General features: G+C 41.9%; 1 protein-coding gene across 1 annotated transcript in view; it reads left to right on the plus strand.

Moving 5' to 3' along the window:
• nfasca (neurofascin homolog (chicken) a) overlaps nt 1-19,607 on the plus strand; it is a gene marked incomplete at its 5' end in the record, with an annotated part of 66,331 nt that overhangs the window by 25,179 nt on the left and 21,545 nt on the right. Inside the window, 17 exons of the mRNA XM_079266293.1 lie at nt 280-423; nt 1,131-1,242; nt 1,374-1,540; nt 2,807-2,954; nt 3,387-3,511; nt 5,831-5,875; nt 6,542-6,643; nt 7,094-7,291; nt 8,372-8,442; nt 8,705-8,927; nt 9,098-9,213; nt 9,377-9,587; nt 10,054-10,176; nt 11,027-11,200; nt 12,902-12,928; nt 16,020-16,271; nt 18,202-18,324. Coding sequence (XP_079122419.1) covers nt 280-423; nt 1,131-1,242; nt 1,374-1,540; nt 2,807-2,954; nt 3,387-3,511; nt 5,831-5,875; nt 6,542-6,643; nt 7,094-7,291; nt 8,372-8,442; nt 8,705-8,927; nt 9,098-9,213; nt 9,377-9,587; nt 10,054-10,176; nt 11,027-11,200; nt 12,902-12,928; nt 16,020-16,271; nt 18,202-18,324 — 2,361 coding nt within the window. The remainder of the gene's footprint in view (nt 1-279; nt 424-1,130; nt 1,243-1,373; nt 1,541-2,806; nt 2,955-3,386; nt 3,512-5,830; nt 5,876-6,541; nt 6,644-7,093; nt 7,292-8,371; nt 8,443-8,704; nt 8,928-9,097; nt 9,214-9,376; nt 9,588-10,053; nt 10,177-11,026; nt 11,201-12,901; nt 12,929-16,019; nt 16,272-18,201; nt 18,325-19,607) is intronic.

The raw sequence follows: 19,607 nt of genomic DNA on the forward strand, positions 1-19,607 counted from the left end.
TATTATCCAATCAGCTCTCTCAAATTCAAATTGGCTTTATGTCAACCAGCTTTTCTGACCAATCTGTTCTGAATGGACATATTTCAGTAAATGAAAAGGACAATGAGGACCTGGTTCTGTTCTGATCTTATTTACTGAAGTCTGTAGCAGACTACAAATGTAACCACTCAAATCAAATCAGTTTAAATTCAAATATTGTCTTCACTAGACATCCGTGTAAAATTAATTCTGTAACTTTCCTTATTATTGCTCTGTTTCTTTCCTCTCCCCTGACCTCAGGCACTCCCCACAGCCCCAGCAGACAGGTGCTCGGTGACACCATCATGTTCCGCTTGGTGCAGATGGGAAGCAGCGCTGTCTACCAGTGCAATGCCTCCAACCAGCACGGCTACCTGATGGCCAACGCCTTCGTCAGCGTCCTCGGTGAGACACAGAGGAGGAAGTCTATTTCAAAAATGTATACAGAGCAGTGGGTGTGTCGCCCATGTGTCTGTAAGCCTTAGCCCTCGCCTTGCGCTACAGCCCTGAATTATCTGTGGAAATATTAATGCAAGGCCATTTGGTTTAAGAATATTTCCATCACCACTGAACCTGTGCATGTTTTCCTTCAATGATTAGAATGAACAAAAGTCGATAGTCATCCACACACATCTTCATAGCCTCTTGACACTTTTTACATTCTGTATAATCAGGGTTTGATTGATCTAGCAGTCTTCCATGTGTACATTTTATGCAAAACTAAACACATCATGGACTCAGTAGATTCAATTTCTACTGATAATGAATATCACTGTGAAATACTCCGGATAAAAAAGCAAACATGCTTATCCTAAAGTATGTGAATACACTGCTATTCAACTTTAACCGGTTAAAATTTGACATTTATCACTTTTAATTGATTACAAATGAATTCTAATCGAGTAAGCCTTTTACACAGAGGATATTTAAACATGTTGCAGACAGATAATAAAATGAGAATGCTGAATTCAATATAGCTGCTTCAGTACCAGTTATGGTGCACACTAGCTGACTGTCACACTGTCACAAATATTAAAATCTCTGTGACTCGTGCAGAGTTCTGGTAAGTGATGTAGTGGTGAAGGCGTCATCCTCTGTCCCTCTTTTTGCAGACATGCCTCCGAGGATGCTGGGCCCTAAAAACCAGCTGATCAAAGTCATCGAGAACAACCGCACCTTCCTCGACTGTCCCTTCTTCGGTTCTCCTCTGCCGGACCTACGATGGTGAGCATCGACAGCTCTAATACTGGTTTTAGCATCAACCTCTGTAAACCCACATCTGTGTATTCTTGAGCACAACATTCATACAGCTATACTTTATCATTCATATTCCCCTATGCTGTCTGTGCTTGCAGGTTTAAGAACGGACAGGGCAGTGGGCTGGACGGAGGTCAGTACCGCGTTTACATCAACGGCACCCTGGAGATCAAACGGGCCCGAGCAGAGGACGAGGGCACCTACACCTGTGTGGCCAACAGCATGCTGGGCACGGCCGAGAACCAGGTCCGCCTTGAGGTCAAAGGTCAGTCATTACATCTCTGCTGTACAGGGTGTGTTGTTAAGACTCACAGCGAAACTGAAACTTAAAGTAATGTTTCAACTCCAAATGAGTTGTTATTACATCATCTGCAGCATACATTGTGCAACAATCAGCTCCAACAGGGTTTATGACGTTGTAAACGTCATAAACCCTGACGTGCTCCCATTGCATGTCACTATGTGTGTGGAAGATGTGAAATGATTTATTTTCCTTGTGCCAAACAGCCTGCACTGTTGGACCGTGCCTTTAATTCAACTTCTGTCTACTAACAGTTACATTTGTATTCAAACTGCATATATATTCCCATCCTAGCATTCAGGGTAGAGCTGAACTGAAAACAATTTAAACAGGTGCATTCAACTGCCAAGGCAGTGAGATACATTTTCATCCGTCAGTATGTTTTGTCAAGTACAATGGCAAGTAGAGATCCTCATCTTTAGAAAGCATCTGTTAGTTCATTATGTGCTGCCGAGATTACGTTGAATTTCCCCGGTCCAGGAAGTGGGATGTTCTTATTCTGCACAGCCGTTGTACAGAGGAGGTACATGGAGGGTGGATGGACGTACAAGCTAACCCTAACCCATTTACTACAAAACGGATTTGCCAATGCAAAGAAGTTGTGTATGGATGTCATCATACCTCTGCACCGTTGACAGCAGTGGCAGGAGGCATAATGACATCCATTCAAACAAAACTTATTTGTACGTCTGTCCAGCCATGTATACTGTCCGGTCCATTCTCGTGGACGCGATATCTCAGGAATGCTCAGAGGGAATTTCTTCAAATTTGGCACAAAAGTCAACCTGTACACAAGGAAGAACTGATTCAAAAGGTCACAAAACACATTTTGGGCCACTACTCAAGAATTCATATCCGAATCATGACAATTTCTCACAAGTGGCTAACAGGATATAATGATGAATTGATGACATGTTGGACAGACATGGATGTAAACTGATTGGTTGGTGGGAGGCATGCAACTGCGAGTGGCTGAAAGTACAGTCGGGGCAGATTTTTTCAACAGAAAAAAGAACGTTTTAGGTGCTGTGGTAGAATAACAGATGTTGAAAGTGACCTTGCAGTCATATGCGTGTGAGCATTTTGGAAAAGAGTGTGTTCCATCCAACTCTGACAAGTCAGTCATCACACACACCTGTCACTGACTTTTCCTGGATGCATCTGAGTGTCCGAGTTAACAAAGAATGTGCGTGTGTGTATGCGCTCCCCTTCAACCTCACTCCCGCTCAGAGCCGACTCGTATTGTTCGAGCCCCGGAGCGCCAGTCGGCCATCAGGGGCTCCACGGCTCACTTTGACTGTAAAGTGAAGTCTGATCCCAGCCTGCCCATCACTGTGGCCTGGACCAAGGACGACAAGCCTCTCTACCTGGGCTGGAGGTAACGGCACACAAAGACATCTCTGTGAAGCCAAAACACTGAAAATAATCCAAGCTAAGATGTCATTTAACAACAGTAAATGTTTATCATTTCGTCTGAAAAGAAATGGACAGCAATGGATCATTGGTCTGTGGTTTATGTGTTATGAAGTAAAAAATAAGATATGATTTTTTCATGTCACATTCAATGCATGAAATGAAAATTCTGTTTAGTTGTATGGAATATTATTTTGTATGAGACAGGATAGTTCTCAGAGTTATGACACACACCAATAACTTGTCTCAGAGAGGAAATAGAGCTAAAACGTGTCATACAATGAGAAATACCACTTTTTTAGACAGTTATTTGATTTTAGAATTGAACGACTGATTGATTTTATACAGATGTCAGCTCAAGTAAATCCTTGAATTCTTCCCTGTGTTTGTCCCCCAGGCTGAGGAAAGACGAGGAGTCACTGACCATCCCCAATGTGAACGAGGGGGACGAGGGAACCTACACCTGCACTGTCAAATCTGAGATAGACCAGGACTCAGCCTCAGCCCGCCTCACGGTGTTAGGTACACTCACATATAGAACGGACCTGGAGCACATGGCATATTCCAATTGAATTTTCAAAAGGAGTTTTATTTTAAAAATACGATATTCTCTGAGCCCAAATAAACCACAGTACTTATTTCATTATAGATAATATGACACAGTATCAGTTTATGTATTTTGCATGTAAAACCATTTTGTGTAAAGAAACTACTGACTACATCTGCCAGGAAAAACGTTGACATTGTACATTTCAGATTCGTAGAACACAAAAATATGTTTAATGAACACATTTCATATCAGCCTCATATCGCTCATGCAGAAACGCACAATGCCACCTGGTTAACATTGTGAAATGATTTGCTCGGTTTACGCAAAAGACAAAGGACAAAGGTTTAGCCTACATGTTCAAGGTTAGAAAACATAACATGGTGTGTGTTCCAATTACAACACAACAATGCTTCATGACAAGCGTAGTAACTAGCGTAACTAAATAACCAACCTTAGCAGACTTTCTTACGTAACATTGTGTAACAAGCGTGAAAAAGTAATGTAACAAGGGTAAAGCCATTGTTTGCTTTTGGTTTCACAAAGGGCACTAACAGCCCTCTCCATCATCCGTCCCTGCCGCTCTTAGTGGACTCGTTTACCTGTTATATTCATTATTTAACCACGTAACTTTTAAACCAACTTTCAGTAACAGTTGCTTGGTATATCACGCCACTTGCTCTGAGGGACGGTATCGATCGTTTGCAGTTCTAGACGTACAATGACCACGTCCTGCCTTGTGTTTTGATGCTTTTAATGGTTTTATGTGAAGCACTTTGAATTACCTTGTTGTTGAAATGTGCTATACAAATAAACTTGCCTTGCCTTGTGTTGTTGAAATATAGTGAAAGAGAAGAAGGCAGTCTCTCAAAATTGTCAAGTACTGGCACTTCATAATTATAGTTATTTACCTCTTAGATGCACGCACACGCACACACACACACACACACTCTATTATGCTTCTACTTTTGCTTTGTATTAATGCTTTTTATATGCTCTCAGTAGATATTTTCTGTAAATGTCTTCTCTTGACACTACTATTTTTCAGCTCTATGTCTTCAAATGGAAATGATGCATGTTTTATTGTTGCAACAGTTTACTAAGCTACGAACCTAGCTCAGCTTTAGCTCTACTCACTCCCACTGATTCAACAGTTTGCATGCAGCGTATGGAGAGGCTCCTGTATGGTGCTGTGTAGAAAGTGCTGTAGTAAAGCTATATTGTGGACTCAGTTTGAACATCCTCTTTTGACATTTGAGACTTTTCATTAATGTCAGTCAGTCACAGTCGCCTCTGTTTTTGACCATTTTTTAAGGCATGTTTTGTAATCTTCAAAGCCTCATCCTATCTTCTGAAAAAGTATTTCCTCTCCTGAGCAGTACATTGAGTTTGAGTCAAGAAACAGACACAGTTGACAAATGGCTCAAAACTCCACTATTTTTGTTGAATGACCTCCTGGTTCACAGAGGGTAATCTATTTTCTTTGCTAATTCTCAAATCTAATTGTGAATACAAAAGTCTCAAATGTAAATATGAGGACAACATGATTGGCCATTGAAGGACAAAAAAGAAAAAGAAAAAACGGAGCGAGGGGAGGTGGCCAATATTCTGAAAATGAAAACATTCTGAGATTAAAGACATAAATTTACAAGAAAAATACTCAGAAATTCTCTGAGATTAATACCACACCTTTATGAGGAAAAAACTCGTTGTTTTATTTGTGAAATACCCCTATCGCTTGACTTTACAAGGCACACATACTGACATGTATGGTAAATGCATTCAAACAGCCGTTTTTTTTAATTAAAGTGTTAACAAAGGGCATATACATAAATGGAAATAAGATTAATTACATTATATTCACCAGAAGTATAACGAATGTCTCCCTTAAAATTCAAACGAAAATGCCGCTCGATTTGGAATCCTTACAATGACTGATGCATTTGAGTTGAGGACATCTGCAACGCATACAGACACAAAAACAAGCAGTTTTAATTTTTTCCCCTCAGAAATCTGCCACTTTAATCTTGAAAATTCAGAGTTTTCTCTGAGAATATTACCTCCCCCCCTTGCTCGCGGAGCAAGGGGGGGAGCTTATTTTTTATTTTTTTTTAACTAACAAGCACCTTAATATGGCGTCATACTAACTGGAGCTTCGTGAAGCTGCCTTATATTAATACATTGTGTACTAAATGACTTGTTAACCATTGTGCTCCCCTGCTGTTGACTGGCTGGACTAACATGCATACTCTAACCCTTATACCCACTTCCTGTTCCTTGACCTCGCCCCACAGAGGAAGCCTCCCTCAACCCCTCAGTCTCTAGTGCCTTGCCTCCAGGTAACACACGGCGCGAGTGGAATTCTCTCTTTTTCTTTTCTGTCATGTTCTCAATTTTTCTTCCGTTTACTTTGTCTTCTTATTCTTTTACTTTTTGTCCTCTTCCTCATCTAAACGTGTGCCTCTGCTGTATGACACTATTTATATTAAAACACTGTTATAATGGATTTTATTTCATTGTGTGCCAATGATGATTCTGTTTCTGTGTGTGTGTGTGTGTGTTTGTGTGTGTGTGTGTGTGTTAGAGGAGTTTTTAATACCGAATGGATTCTTACATACATGCACCACAAAACATCCCATCAAGTCTTTTAATCTCATGAGTCTGACACTGTTTTGTCCAGTTTGAAACCACATTCCCACTCATTCTAAGTTGTTTGTGGAAATTATTAGTCGAGTAGTTTTTCTCATTTGTCCTCATTTCACTGGGCGATGTATTTACCACTTCCTGAAACTTTCAGACAGTGAACTGGGAGGAGATTTGAAGGTGCTATTGGGTGTTATAAAGTAGTTTGTCAATCTAAATAAAGTGTATCTTAAATTAAAATTGACTTACTGATGACCATTGTACAGTATGAGTGTTGCTGCATGCCTATGGTTGTGTGTATATGTGTGTTTGTATGTCTTTTTTACATGTCTAAGGTCAGGTTATTCCCTGTTTCTCTGCAGACCGCTCAGACCCTCCTATGGATCTGGATCTGTCAGATCCCGCAGCCCGCAGCGTTCGCCTCACCTGGATCCCTGGAAATGACCACCGGAGCCCAATCACAGGTCAGTATATACACACACACACACTTCTCATTTTCCTGGACATCTTGGAAGGGGTTGTATTACTCTTGCATCCTCACATTTCTCTCTAAATTTTTCATACACAGGCCTGATTTGTTTATGTGAAGGCGTTCTATCTTATAGTGTCCTGACACACCTGGAGCAGTGAAATGTTCATCCTGTAGGGAGATTGTGTGGATAAAGGAGAGATAAAAAGGTGGTGAGATTCGTCCCAGGTCTCCAAGCTCAGGAAAGAAATGATAATGAAGGCATGCAGAAATAGAGGGTTGTAAAATGAATGTAACAGGCTCATTAAACTAGAAGCTGCAGGAGACCCTACCGACCTTCCTACCTGCTGAACGCCTTGAAGGACTACATGAAACCCCCACGATCTCCTCTGCCTTCACAATAAGTGGTCTGCCTATCCTCACGCCAGTTGTGTTATCTCGGCAGAATTCCTGGTCCAGTTTGAGGAGGACCGCTGGGAGCCGGGCAGGTGGCAGGACCTGTCCACATACCCCGGGGACCTCAACTCTGTCATCCTGCAGCTCGCCCCCTTTGTCAACTACCAGTTCAGGGTTATCGCCATCAACGCAGTGGGCCAGAGTCAGCCCAGCCGGCCCTCGCCGCGGTACAAGACCAGTGGAGCTGGTGAGGAGCACCACACACACTCACAAGTGTAGTTTATGTACCACCACATCAAGAACATTTCAGCTACTTTACTTAAAAATTATGACTTTGTTGACTGAAGGACTGTCTTCAGGTCACGACAACCTCCCTACATCTTGTAAGAAAACATTTGATTCGACGTAGTGGAACTGTTTAGCCTGTAGGACTCAAATGACCTGGGGGCCAGGTTGTTGTCGCCTAGCTGGAGCCACTGAAACATGGAAGTAGAAAAAAACAAACTCCAATATAAATTTGAAATATATAGCCAATTATTATGCTCTAATCATGCAGCCCTCTTAGAAAATAAATGAATTACTCAAAATATATATGTTATATATACATACAATGCTCATACTATTTTAATTACACAGTCATATTGTATACTATTCTGGTGTATGCCGTTATAGTTAAGAGTCTCATATTACTCTTCATATACACATATATATTTGCTGACTTTGCTGCAACTAGCCACACCTCTAAGTTACGACCTCGAGACGATATTTCACTGTTAATTTAAGAGTTTACAACTCTGGTCTGGGTATGATACATGTAATGATTGTTTGCCTTATAATGTTCAGTGTAATTGCTCATTCATAGTTTGTATTTTGATTTAATATTGTTTGTACTTCATATACTGTACTATCCTTTTTACTTTTAATCCTTTCTTTAATTATCTGTGCTATTTCTGTCCTTGTGCTGTTGCGACACCAATCAATAAAGGCTTATCTCATCATACCTTGTTTAATCGCATCGTATCATATTTTATCTTATCTAATCGGAAACACTTAAGGGACAATCAAAATAGGAACAAAAAAAACAAGTATTAAATTGTCGACCTAATGAAAGAATACATTCTAAACACATGCGAGGGTGAGATTGTCAGATGGGCTGGATGTGTAGTTTGTAGCCCCTTGCTTTAAAGTAAAAGTAGCAGTTCAAGACAACTGGCCGGTAAGCTTCAGGTTTCTCAGGTGGTGTTAACACAACTCTGTGCCTGAGGACATGGGATTAGTTGCAGTTGATGTTGTTCAATCTGAGTGAATTTCGTTATGTTACATCCAGCCCCAGATGCCATCCCCAGAGATCTACGAGGATGGGGATCCAAGAAGGACAATATGGAGATCACCTGGGAGGTAAGACATGTACAAGGCAGGACATTACAACTTGTGAGATTCCTGTTGAATTCATGAATACATCGATCATGATCGTAGATGGAACTGTTTATGAAACCAAGTAGTTTAAATAGTATTTTGTAAGTGAGAAGAACAGCAGTTTTGATTGAGTGGTTGGGTGTTATGTTCTTTTCATGTCTTACAAGTGAAAACAAACCCAAAGTAAATCTTACTTTCAGTCAGTGTGTGTTTCACAGCCAGATTCTTGTCTTGTTTTCTCCAGCCTCTGCTTGATCTGGAGAGGAACGGGCCAAACCTGCACTACAGCGTGTGGTGGAGACAGAAGGATTTGGGAGAGGGGTGGAGTAACATGTCCACGATTGGGTCCAAACATGTCGTCCACAACACAGAGACCTACGTGCCTTACGAAATTAAAGTCCAGGCCAGGAATGAGTTTGGACAAGGACCTGAGTCTAATGTGGTCGTTGGATACTCTGGAGAGGACAGTGAGTAGAGACACAATGGGTATTTGTTTGGGAAAGACAGTACCAGATTAAACCTCTCACAATGTCATCAGTGAATCTTTTCACTTTGATTTGAAAGTCATTTGTTCTTCTTCCTGCATAAACAGAGCTTAACCTTTCCGACTATTCACACATACTTTTTGTGTGTTCAGAGCCCACCGACGCTCCCACTGACCTGAGGGTGTCAAAGGTTGACAGCACCAAGGCCAACTTGCACTGGAAGCCCGTGGACCTGAGCTCTGTGCAGGGAGAGTTCAAGGAGTACAGAGTGAGACTGGCTGTGTACTTTTTGTAATGATAATGAAGTTACTGCAGAGTTATTCTGAAAATAGATCCTCAGTTTGCTGACTATTTCTCCGGTTTAATTCATCTCGTCACCCTCTTCTGCACTGTTTTCCCACTGACCACTTTCTCATCCTTCTACTTTTCAGCTGTACTACTGGCGTGAGTCCAGTCTGGTTCCGGGTCTAGTGGTTAGTAAGGAGAAGAAGACCAAAGGTTTCTACAGCATCGTGGCCGAGCCGTCAGGCATCCTCAGCGACCTGCTGCCCTACTCGAAATACAAGATGTTCCTGGTTGTGGCCAACAACCTCTTTGAGGGTCCACCCAGCAACACGGTGGAGGTCACCACCAAGGAGGGAGGTGAGGACAAGGCCCTCGTAAACTAATATATCTAAGAGTAGGGGTGCAATGGCTCACAAGAATCATGGTTCAGATTGTATCAGGGTCTTGATTCACAGATCAGATCAGCAGAAAAAAAATGGGTAACAAATATAACTTTTAGAAGTGTGCCAATTATTGTTTTTGTAGTTGTTTTGTTTTGTTCAGCAGCTGGTCTACAACGCCTCCAGACTATGTTTTAGCACCACCATCCCAAGAAATAATACCCCGAAGTCAATGTAAACCGTCAACAATTCTAAATATTATCCTTCTTTGTTCAAGAAATATATTGGTTATCTGCATAAAAACACTCAATTCAAATTCATTAGTAGTCTTACTGATGTGTTATAAGCTCCTTAGAGCTATTGTTAGGAAGTTCATAATTCATCTCTAATATCTATTCATGTTGTTGAACAATCAACAGTAAAACTGGTTTGTGTGTTTGTAGTGCCAGATTCTCCGAAGTTTTTCACGATTAACCGGAGAACTTTTGACACCATCCACCTTGAATGGGACAAACCTCTGGAGCCCAACGGCATTCTGATTGGATACCAGCTCAAGTACCAGACAGGTGAGCTGCTCTGAACCTCTCACACCAAAGATATTCACACAACGGTACCTTTCAAACCTTCAGACAGAAAGCATTTTTTAACTTGGTGATGATGTGCTTCAACATTATGAACTGTAATGCCTATGTTATACTTGTGAGTGTGCGAAGTTCCATGAGGGTCCTTTAGGATCCAGGTAATGCAAATGTAGTCATGAGAGGGTGTACGTGAAGATTCAGTGCTCGGACATCTGCCTTGCACCAATTTGTTGTGATCACACGCATTGCCCCAACACTAACAGTGGTAGGATAGCAATCGACTGTGCATGTAGATTGCTTCCTCCAAATGGACTCCAAAAAGTATTATAAACAGAACTACTATAAATAAAGTAAGGTATAACTAGGGCTCATATTTCTTTTGAGGGATTTGCTTTGTTTTATAGTTTTTATTTGAGTAAGTTGTATTTACACCACGCAGCTCTGCAACACAATACAATCAGAAAGGCTTGAACCAAACCAGTTTAACCCTGTTGCCAATGAAGGTGAATGCACTCAAAATGTCTGTTGTATTCAGCCACTGCATTGTGAAAGTGCTGCTCATATGTTGCCAGTCAGATGGAATTTCTGTAAGGAGGAAGTCTATAGTTGCAGCAGTACCAGACTCCCCCAGATTAATTGGGAATAATTGTGATAGCAAGCCAACCCATCTGTCCCTCTCTGTCATTCTTCTGTGAATGTGTGTGTGTGTGTGTGTGTGTGTGTGTGTGTGTGTGTGTGTGTGTGTGTGTGTGTGTGTGTGTGTGTGTGTGTGTGTGTGTGTGTGTGTGTGTGTGTGTGTGTGTGTGTGTGTGTGTGTGTGTGCGCGCGCGCGCAGTCAATGGCTCCAGAGTGGGTCGTGCCCAGTTGGAGACTCTCCCCCCTAATGTGACAGAGTTCAGCCTCCGCCTGCCACACCGATCCACCCGCTTCAAGTTCTACCTGTCAGCGTTCACCCAGGTGGGAGCAGGGGAGGTCTATGCTGAGGAGTCCCCTCACTTCGCCAATGAAGGTGAGTCTTTCTACATTTGACAATTTGACAATTTACTTGCCAAAAAGAGCTCACATTCAGCGCATCCCAAAGAAAAATTCAAAAATCTTGGTGAGGGTGGTGAGGCATCATAATCACCAAAATTCACCAATGTTTACATTATAGCCAGTGACAGAAAATATCACCTCACATTTAATAGTCGATCAGCCCACCACTTTTCTTACTGTATATATTTTAGCCATTGATTTTAAATGATGAGGATAAGGCAGTAATCTATATTTTTCTAATTGTCGACAAATCCCATGAAAAGACCCAAACCAATATTGAATGGCCAAAGCCAGATGTATCTAATTCACAGTCATAGAACTCCATCGTTCACATGGAGAACTCCATCGTGTCCAGCTGTCTTAGAAAAGGACCTTTGTAAAAATGTATTTATAAGTTTAAAAAAATGTCTTCAGAAGGAACCAATGGGGGTTGAAAGCTACAGACAGAGTAGGGAAGATGGACAGTGATGAGAGGCAGTAAGAATCAAATCGTATTCAATTCAATTCATGTTTGTTAGCCCAAAATCCCACATTTACTTCAGAGGGCTTTACAATCTGTACACATACGACATCCCCTGTCCCAGGACCCTCACACCGGAACCCAAAAAAACCTTTCACGGGGAGGAAAGAGGAAGAGACCTTAGAGAGAGTGTACAGAACGAAAAACACAACAGAGTTACAACACAATGCATATCCTTGAACACGTTTCACTACACTCATCAAGTTGAAATTGGCCTTGAAGTAGATAATAGATTTAGATATTTAGAAGTTCATCAAGATCATGTCTGACCCTGTTTACCACTTACTGGAATTGTCCCTTTAACACAGTGTGTCCAATGTTGTCTCCTAACTCTGAACCTTCACTCTGCTGCATTGTGTCTTTTACTGTGTAATTACACAATTAATAGCCATTTTTCTCTGCATAGAAACCAGGTCGGTTCCATAGTGTGTCTATATAGTGAGAATCACTGTGTGTGTGTGAGAGACGGAGGCATAGGAGTAGAAAGTAAATGTGATCGTTGCCCTTGAACACAGGCCTCTTTATTAGGGTATCAGATGGAGAGATAACTGCTCTTTCTTTGATGGATGACTTTAACAGTGTGACTCACATACATACACACACATTGATACACAGCTGGATCAGAGGAGTTATCAACATTTGCAAACATTTTACAGTCATGAATGAATCACCTGAAACGTTGTTTCACGGCTTTTTGCCAAGAGACAGAAAATGGTACTTGTGGCACAATTATAGAAAGCACTAACTCATGTAACCTCTCTGTGGACCAGCCATGTTTAACTATAACACAGTGTCTGCTTTACACTAAGTTTGACTTGAAAACATCTCCACGCCGTTATACATTAGACTTACTCAAAAGTAAAAGCCTTTGTATGTTGTTTGCTAAAAATTGACTAAAAACCTGTGAAGCTAACATTAGCAGAGTACGTTAGCACATCATTAATTAGACGTTACTGTGAGAAATTTTGAACAGAACTGTTTCTTCAGTAGAAAGTATAGTTCCAAACAGAAGTCTGACGGAGGCTCTGAACCTTAACAGACTACCATCAGTGGTGAATGAGAACCTTCCAGCTGCTGTCTTGTGCTTGTTGTCCCTCTGTGTCTTTCTTACACATCTCCCCTGTCTCCTGTTTCCACCTCTCTTTTTGTTGGCAGAAAACCTTACTGATCCTACAGCTCTAGGTAATGAATGAGAAGTGCAGTGTGCCTTTCCCCCACCCTCCATATCTCTATCTGTCCATCTTAACACTGAGCAGCAGTGCAGTCCACCTTCACCTTCTATTCTCCACTGAAGTGCACTACCACCCCCTGCAGCTCACTCTGGTGGGCAACAGAGGGAGAACTTAACTAATTTTACATAATCATATATATATTTTTAATTTTTTTTATGCAAGGCCCTACAGGAAGCTATTCCATGACTGGATATTGGCTTTTTCATTCACCATTAATGTTAACAATGAAAGCTTGAAGGCACAATCAATAATCCTGCCATCACTTCATTGAGTGACAGATGTTCTGAAATGAGGATTAACATTAAACTAAGTAATGAAGGATTTTCTGAAATTGTAAAATGTTTGACAAAACTAGACTGAGTTATGGATATAGATATGTTGACGTACAGGCTCATAGTTAAACAGGTATACAATATATATCATAATATAGACATTTATAATATGATATGTTATATGATGAAATCATGACTGCTGTTTAGCTTACATGTCAACAGATGCTCAGATGAGTGCTGGACCTTTAGTTGGTTCTCAAACTATTGATCGGTAGACATGAAGTACTTGTAGAGGTTGATGTCAAAAATGACTCAATCACATCTAATAGTTATTTTATAATTGATCAATGTATTGTTTCCGATTTAGATTAGTTTACTTTAAAAAGTCAAAGATAATAATAAGGTATGCATTTCTGGGTCTGTTTAAGCAATTCAAAATCGAAACCCAAATCAAAAATGATATGTGTTGTTGCTATTGGACTGAACTGCTGTCTACGCTGCATTTTCTTCCTTTCATCTTCATCACCTCTCCATCCTCCCCCTGTGTGTAAAGCTGCTGGTTACCTGCTGATGTGTGCTGTCAGGGATTGAAGAACACTCAACATGCTCAGGTTTCCCTCTATGATGCACACTGTTAGTTTTTTGAAAATGAAACATATCAGAACCATCACAACACATATTTCACAAATCTTTGGCATCATATTCTACGATACGATCCCCCTGATACCTGCTGTAGAATCCTGCCTCGATCTATTTGTATGTATGTTGACCGTTAACCTTCCTGAACCGATCCCTGATGGCGCACCTGTACAATGCAATCTCTCGACGCCCTCTTCCTGTCTGCCATGACACGCAACTTAGCCCTGTGTAGCGGCTAATGCGTTTTGTTCTTCAGTCATTGGATACAATGTCATGATGACACTGCTGTTTAGGGAGTGTGCGTGTGTGTTGATGGGAGGATGCATCAACATGTCACATTTTGATGAATGATGTGACTTGTTGAGTGTGCTGGACACAAACAAAACATCAGCAGTTGGCTTGCGCCCCTCACTCACCGGCTTGATCACCTCGCTTCTGAGCTTTTCTCAAAAGTCACGTCACTCTGCCATCTTTGTCCACTGCTACTGTTCATTTGGTCCGTTTCTATGTCCAGTACTGAGGATTACAGGTAAGGCTGTTTGGAGCTTTGGGCTGAATAGGCTTACCTCACGGGGCTGTAACGGCTCCTGAACATGCTGATGTTCCCATCATCCCGTCGTACTTTCTCTTTCCATCGCATGGCGGTCTGAGGTCATGCTTGGCATCCGGCTTGGTGATACAAGCATGCTAGCCGGGTGTTTGAGGCTGATATATGATGGAAATGTTGGGGTTGGGGCCATCAGATCAGTAATGGGCCCTTTAACTGGCTGGAGATGACCTCAACTTCACGGTACTGTAGGAGTGAACAGCACTGAAAGTGGAAAAGGATGTGCTGGTTCCCAACCTGAGCGGAGCCTGACCCCCACAAGAGGGCACCATAATGTCACAAAAGTCACAAGATAGAGAAGACCAGGGCTGGATGCATTCTTTTTTGTCTTCAATTTATGAAAATTATAAGTTAAATTGGTTACTATTTAATCAGACAGCAAGTAAAAAAGACATGAGTTAGTGCCATTTTCGATATTTGACACTTTTCCCAACTCCCAATGTACACATTTTGGTTGGTTTTTCAACCCTCCAAATAGCCTGTACCTGCATGATAAAAATACTGCAAAACAGGAAAAATAACTGTAATCAGAGCTGCTACTTTAATGACAGACACTGAATGAAATGTGACATAACTATAAAATGTGTTGTATTTTTCCATCAGTGATGCGTGGGTGAAATAGTTGTCCGTAAAGGAGGAGAACTAGCTCTGCAAGTGTATTACATGAGGTCCTCTTTATCAATACAGGAGAGGAGCAATACTTAAAGGGGCACTCTGGACAATTTAAATTGAAGTTCCATAAAAGTTGGGGAGCTAAGAGAGGCATATTTTAAAATAAAGGGGTCAAAATGGAAGCATCAGAGGTTGCGATATCTTGGCTTTTAGTCCCTAGTATGGGAGAAAATGCTGGATCCTACATTTCCCATAATGCAACCAATATCGACATTTTTCTTTGACCCACAAATTTCAAACTCCATGTTTGTAACATAGTCTTAAAGTCCAAGTTGAGATAACCCCAGATGACATCATCAGCACCGAGGCAAACCCCGATGACATCATCAGGGGTTGTTCTCTCAGATATTACAAAGTCCAGTCGATTCTAGTCAAGTTCTTGTGGCTTCTCCAGAGATCTAACCAACTCTCTCTGTCTCAGGCTGAGTAGTACTTCCCATAATGAGTAAACTGACATATATTTAATTCACCAGTGGGGAGCCCCTTTAAATGCAACATAAATACTTGATGAAAGAGTTGAGCATTTTCCAAACCAGCTCTTATTAAATACAGTATGCTCCTTCAAGGAAACCCAGCAATATGTTGTAATATCAGTATCTGTCCTCTTGGTGGCAGTGGAAGCTAGGTCCCTGCAGGACAGTGATGAAGTGTGTGTGGATCCCAGCAGAGATGAAGTGGGAAGCACTCAAGTGAATACTGTGATCATTGATTGACTCATGGTGCCTTAGTGAAGCGTGTGATGCTGCTTGTGTGGACTCTCTCTCGTGTGTGTCACTGTGTGTGTGTGCCTGTTTGATGTTCCTGCTGCCTTGTCTTTAACCCTCTGCTCTCTCCCTCCTCCTCCATTGTAGTCGAGCTTACGGATGCGTCCGTGGCTTCAGCTTTCTCTCCTACTCCTCCTCCTCTCGCTCCTCCTACTCCTACTACCATCGCTCCTACAACCATTAGTACCTCAACATCTGCCACTCCGACAACTCCGACTTCTACTACTACTACTGCTACTACTACTCCTTCTACCACTACTGCCACTACAACCGAGGCGACCACAACCACCACAACTCCTGAGCTGGTCACCTTCAAGCGTACCGATCAGAATGTGTTGGGTACATGCTGTTGTCCCACTATCGTTTCTATTGTCTTTCTAATGTTTTTAGTTGACCATGAATGGCTTCATGGATATCAAAAGACAATTGTCTTCTCCCACCTGACCAAACAGGAGACTACATCAGGGCTGCATTCCGATAAGCTGTGCTGTACCTACCGTACAAAAAGTGGGGAATTACTTCAGAATATTGGGATGTAGCCAGCAACTATCCTCCTGGTCAGGAAGTGAGAATCCAAACTTTTCTTTATGATTGAATGGATGTTGATGAGTGTAAAGGTCTTGGAGAAAAGTACCCTTCAACACTTTAGAGCAGCGGTTCCCAAACTTTTTAGGCCGCGCACCCCCTTCTACATCCCGACCGGGTTCGCGCACCCCCCCCCCCCCTTAATAAAAAAAAAAAAAAAGAAGCAACAGAGCCTTTTAAGCCTTCATAGCCGCATAAGAATCGGACCAATGAGAGAACAGTTTGCTCGCGCGTGGCATTTGTTTACAAGATTTAGTCCGCTGTTAAATGTTGCACTGTGAACACAAACCGAACAAAGGAGCAACTGCAACAAAGCAAACGAACTGAAGGTGTGAAAACACCCTGAAACACTACAACAAAGTTTCAATAACTTTCAGTGACACAAGGCGTCACTTTTAAAGAGCAATACGGATGTGAGCACACACGCACAGGCTCAGAGGCAGATTATCACATTTAATTTACAATTAATGAGCGACTAATGTAGCCAGGATGTCTTCGGACAAAGCATCGATGCGGCGCGACACAGTGTTGTTGGACACCGGGATCATGTCCAACTTTTTTGCTTCTTTCTCCCCATTCATACATTCCACCATCTCTCTGGCAGCTGGCAAGCTCACGTCTTCGGCGATTGTGTGCGGTAGCCCCTTTCTCGCTATTCTGTAACCAGATATGAAGCCCGTAGTGCGTCATTTATAGACCAACACATGAATGAGACTCCAGTTGTTTTTGGCTGTTTTGTAACTCCTCCGATTTCGATATAAACAATGTAAGGGGCTTTTGACTTGCACTGGCATGCTTGGTGTTCAGGTGGCGACGTAAATAAGAGCTTCAGACTGTTAGCCAGAACCTCACTGCACACCACGCACTGTGGCTTTGGGCAATCTGCGTTGCCAATCCAAGTGAAGCCCAGACACACATACTTTTCATCATATTTCCTCTTTTTTCTCCCAGTCTGATGCTCACTCTCGTTTCCTCTTTTTTCACCTTGACTCGATGGGCCGATGTGCTCCCGATTTGTCTGTGCTATCCCTTCCTCCTTTTCGGTCTCCTCCGTCTCATCTTCCTCTGACTCTGGCTCGATTTCTTCTCCCGGTCTCTCCCCAACGCACCTCTCCGTTCCCCTCGCCTCCGATTCCTCTCTCTCTCTCTGTCCCTCTCCTCTTTTACGACTGATGGCTTCAGATGTCCCACCTGACAGTTTTTAAATTAAAATTACATTTTTTTTTTATATTTAATATTATTACACCATCAGACCGCCATTACACTTTTCCTCTCGCACACCCCCTAGAGGCAGCTCGCGCACCCCCAGGGGTGCGCGCACCCCACTTTGGGAATCCCTGATCTAGAGTGATGAGGGTTGTGATATTGGCAGAGCTCATCTTTTTCCTTTTACTTTTTAGTCCACTCAGAACCAGAAGTAAGCATTGCAATTAAATGTTTCATGAACTGAAAAATCCTCTGGAATTTTCTCATGGGGGAGTTTTCTGTCCATGAACATATAACATTTACTTGGGTTTTGAGAAGACCATGATCTGGACGATCATTCTTGTAGATAGACTCCCTTAGTGCTAGCACCATGCATAGGTCTAAATAGAGCCCTGTTTATGGTTGTTGTAACTGTGCAATCTCTGCCCTTTGCCCCTGACCTTTAACCCTTTACCCCTGACCCCTCCCCCTTGTGTAGTGGGCCGTGGGCTGAAGATCTGGAATGTGACAGTGGAGTCTAACAGTAACTACACTAACGTCAGCTGGACAGACAACTTCCCGATCGGCAGCAGCGATTTTGTGCTAGAGTTCACACTGGACAGTAAGAAACCAGACCAAGCCTACATTGAGCTAAAGCAAGAGCTAGATCTTAACTTCTTAATTAAAGGCTAAAAGAGACAGGGTAGTGAGATACAAAGTCAAAAGGAGCAGGAGCAAACAAAGGACAATATTTCAAAGATCAGGCAAAACAGATCTCAAATTTATGAAAAGATCGGGACACGAATGAGAACCTACTAGTTTTGGTAGGTTTTAGACTTGACCAGCTCTCATTTTAAAGCCGCACTATCAACATCTTTTATATCAACAATGGGCCAAATGACTGTGTATGATGGTGTTTTCTGGTTGTAGTAATGAACCCAACTCTTCAGTTCCCATCAGCTATAGAGCATTTTAGCACCTTTCAACCGACTGCTTTGGTAGTCAGGCCCTCAACTTTACTGTTTGGTTTATTCTCACGGTTGTTTCCGGGGCATGTAAAAAGTCTTTGCTACACACGTTAGCCATGTCAACTTTACAAGACCACAATATGCCAAATTTGCGTGATCTTTAGCTTGTTTTGGGGTTCTGTCCCAAAGTGGCAAATAAACCCAACCTGATTAATACAGCTTTGAAAGAGCTGATCATTTATAATTTCACTTTTAGTGACTAACAAAATCCAGTGTTTGACAAAAACTAGATTTGTTTCATCTTTTTCATTGCTGGGGATTAGAGAAGTGACAGGATGTGAAAGACACCTTGATCTACAGCAGCACCCGAGCCCACTGTCTCAGTTCAACTTTATTCACAGAAATCCCCACGAGACAGAAATGTCATCATCTGGCCCCATTCCCTCTTGAATGAAATTCAATCCTGTTAGCAGCAGAATTTTGATTACGATTACAATATGAAATAATGGAAAAACTAAAAAATGATTCAGGGTCCTTCTCATTAAATAATTGATGCCTTATCTTTTTCGTACAGACTTCTATTACCCCTCAATGGCAGGTTTTCATTACCCCAAAATTCCTTGCTCTGGGGGTTTTGCTGAAATGTGTCCTTGCCTTACCAAAGCATCCTTAACGGAGAGCTCTTTTTGCTGACAAGACAAGCCAGTGATGAGGCCAGAGCATTCAGAGGAAACAGAGGACACCTGCTTCCAATGTCATCACAATGGGCGTTATTGGTGGTCAGTCTCATAGAAATATGGTTTAGACCTGCTACACCTACAAGTAGATTCAGAAGACCATTATCATCCATTCACATGGTTGATCACTGATACGAATACAAGAAGACGAGGGCGATGTCAGGTGAGGTAGTATGAAGACCAACAAAGTCCATATGGGA

The sequence above is a fragment of the Melanostigma gelatinosum genome (assembly GCF_949748355.1).
Source record: "Melanostigma gelatinosum genome assembly, chromosome: 3".
Classification (NCBI taxonomy): Eukaryota; Metazoa; Chordata; class Actinopteri; order Perciformes; family Zoarcidae; genus Melanostigma; species Melanostigma gelatinosum.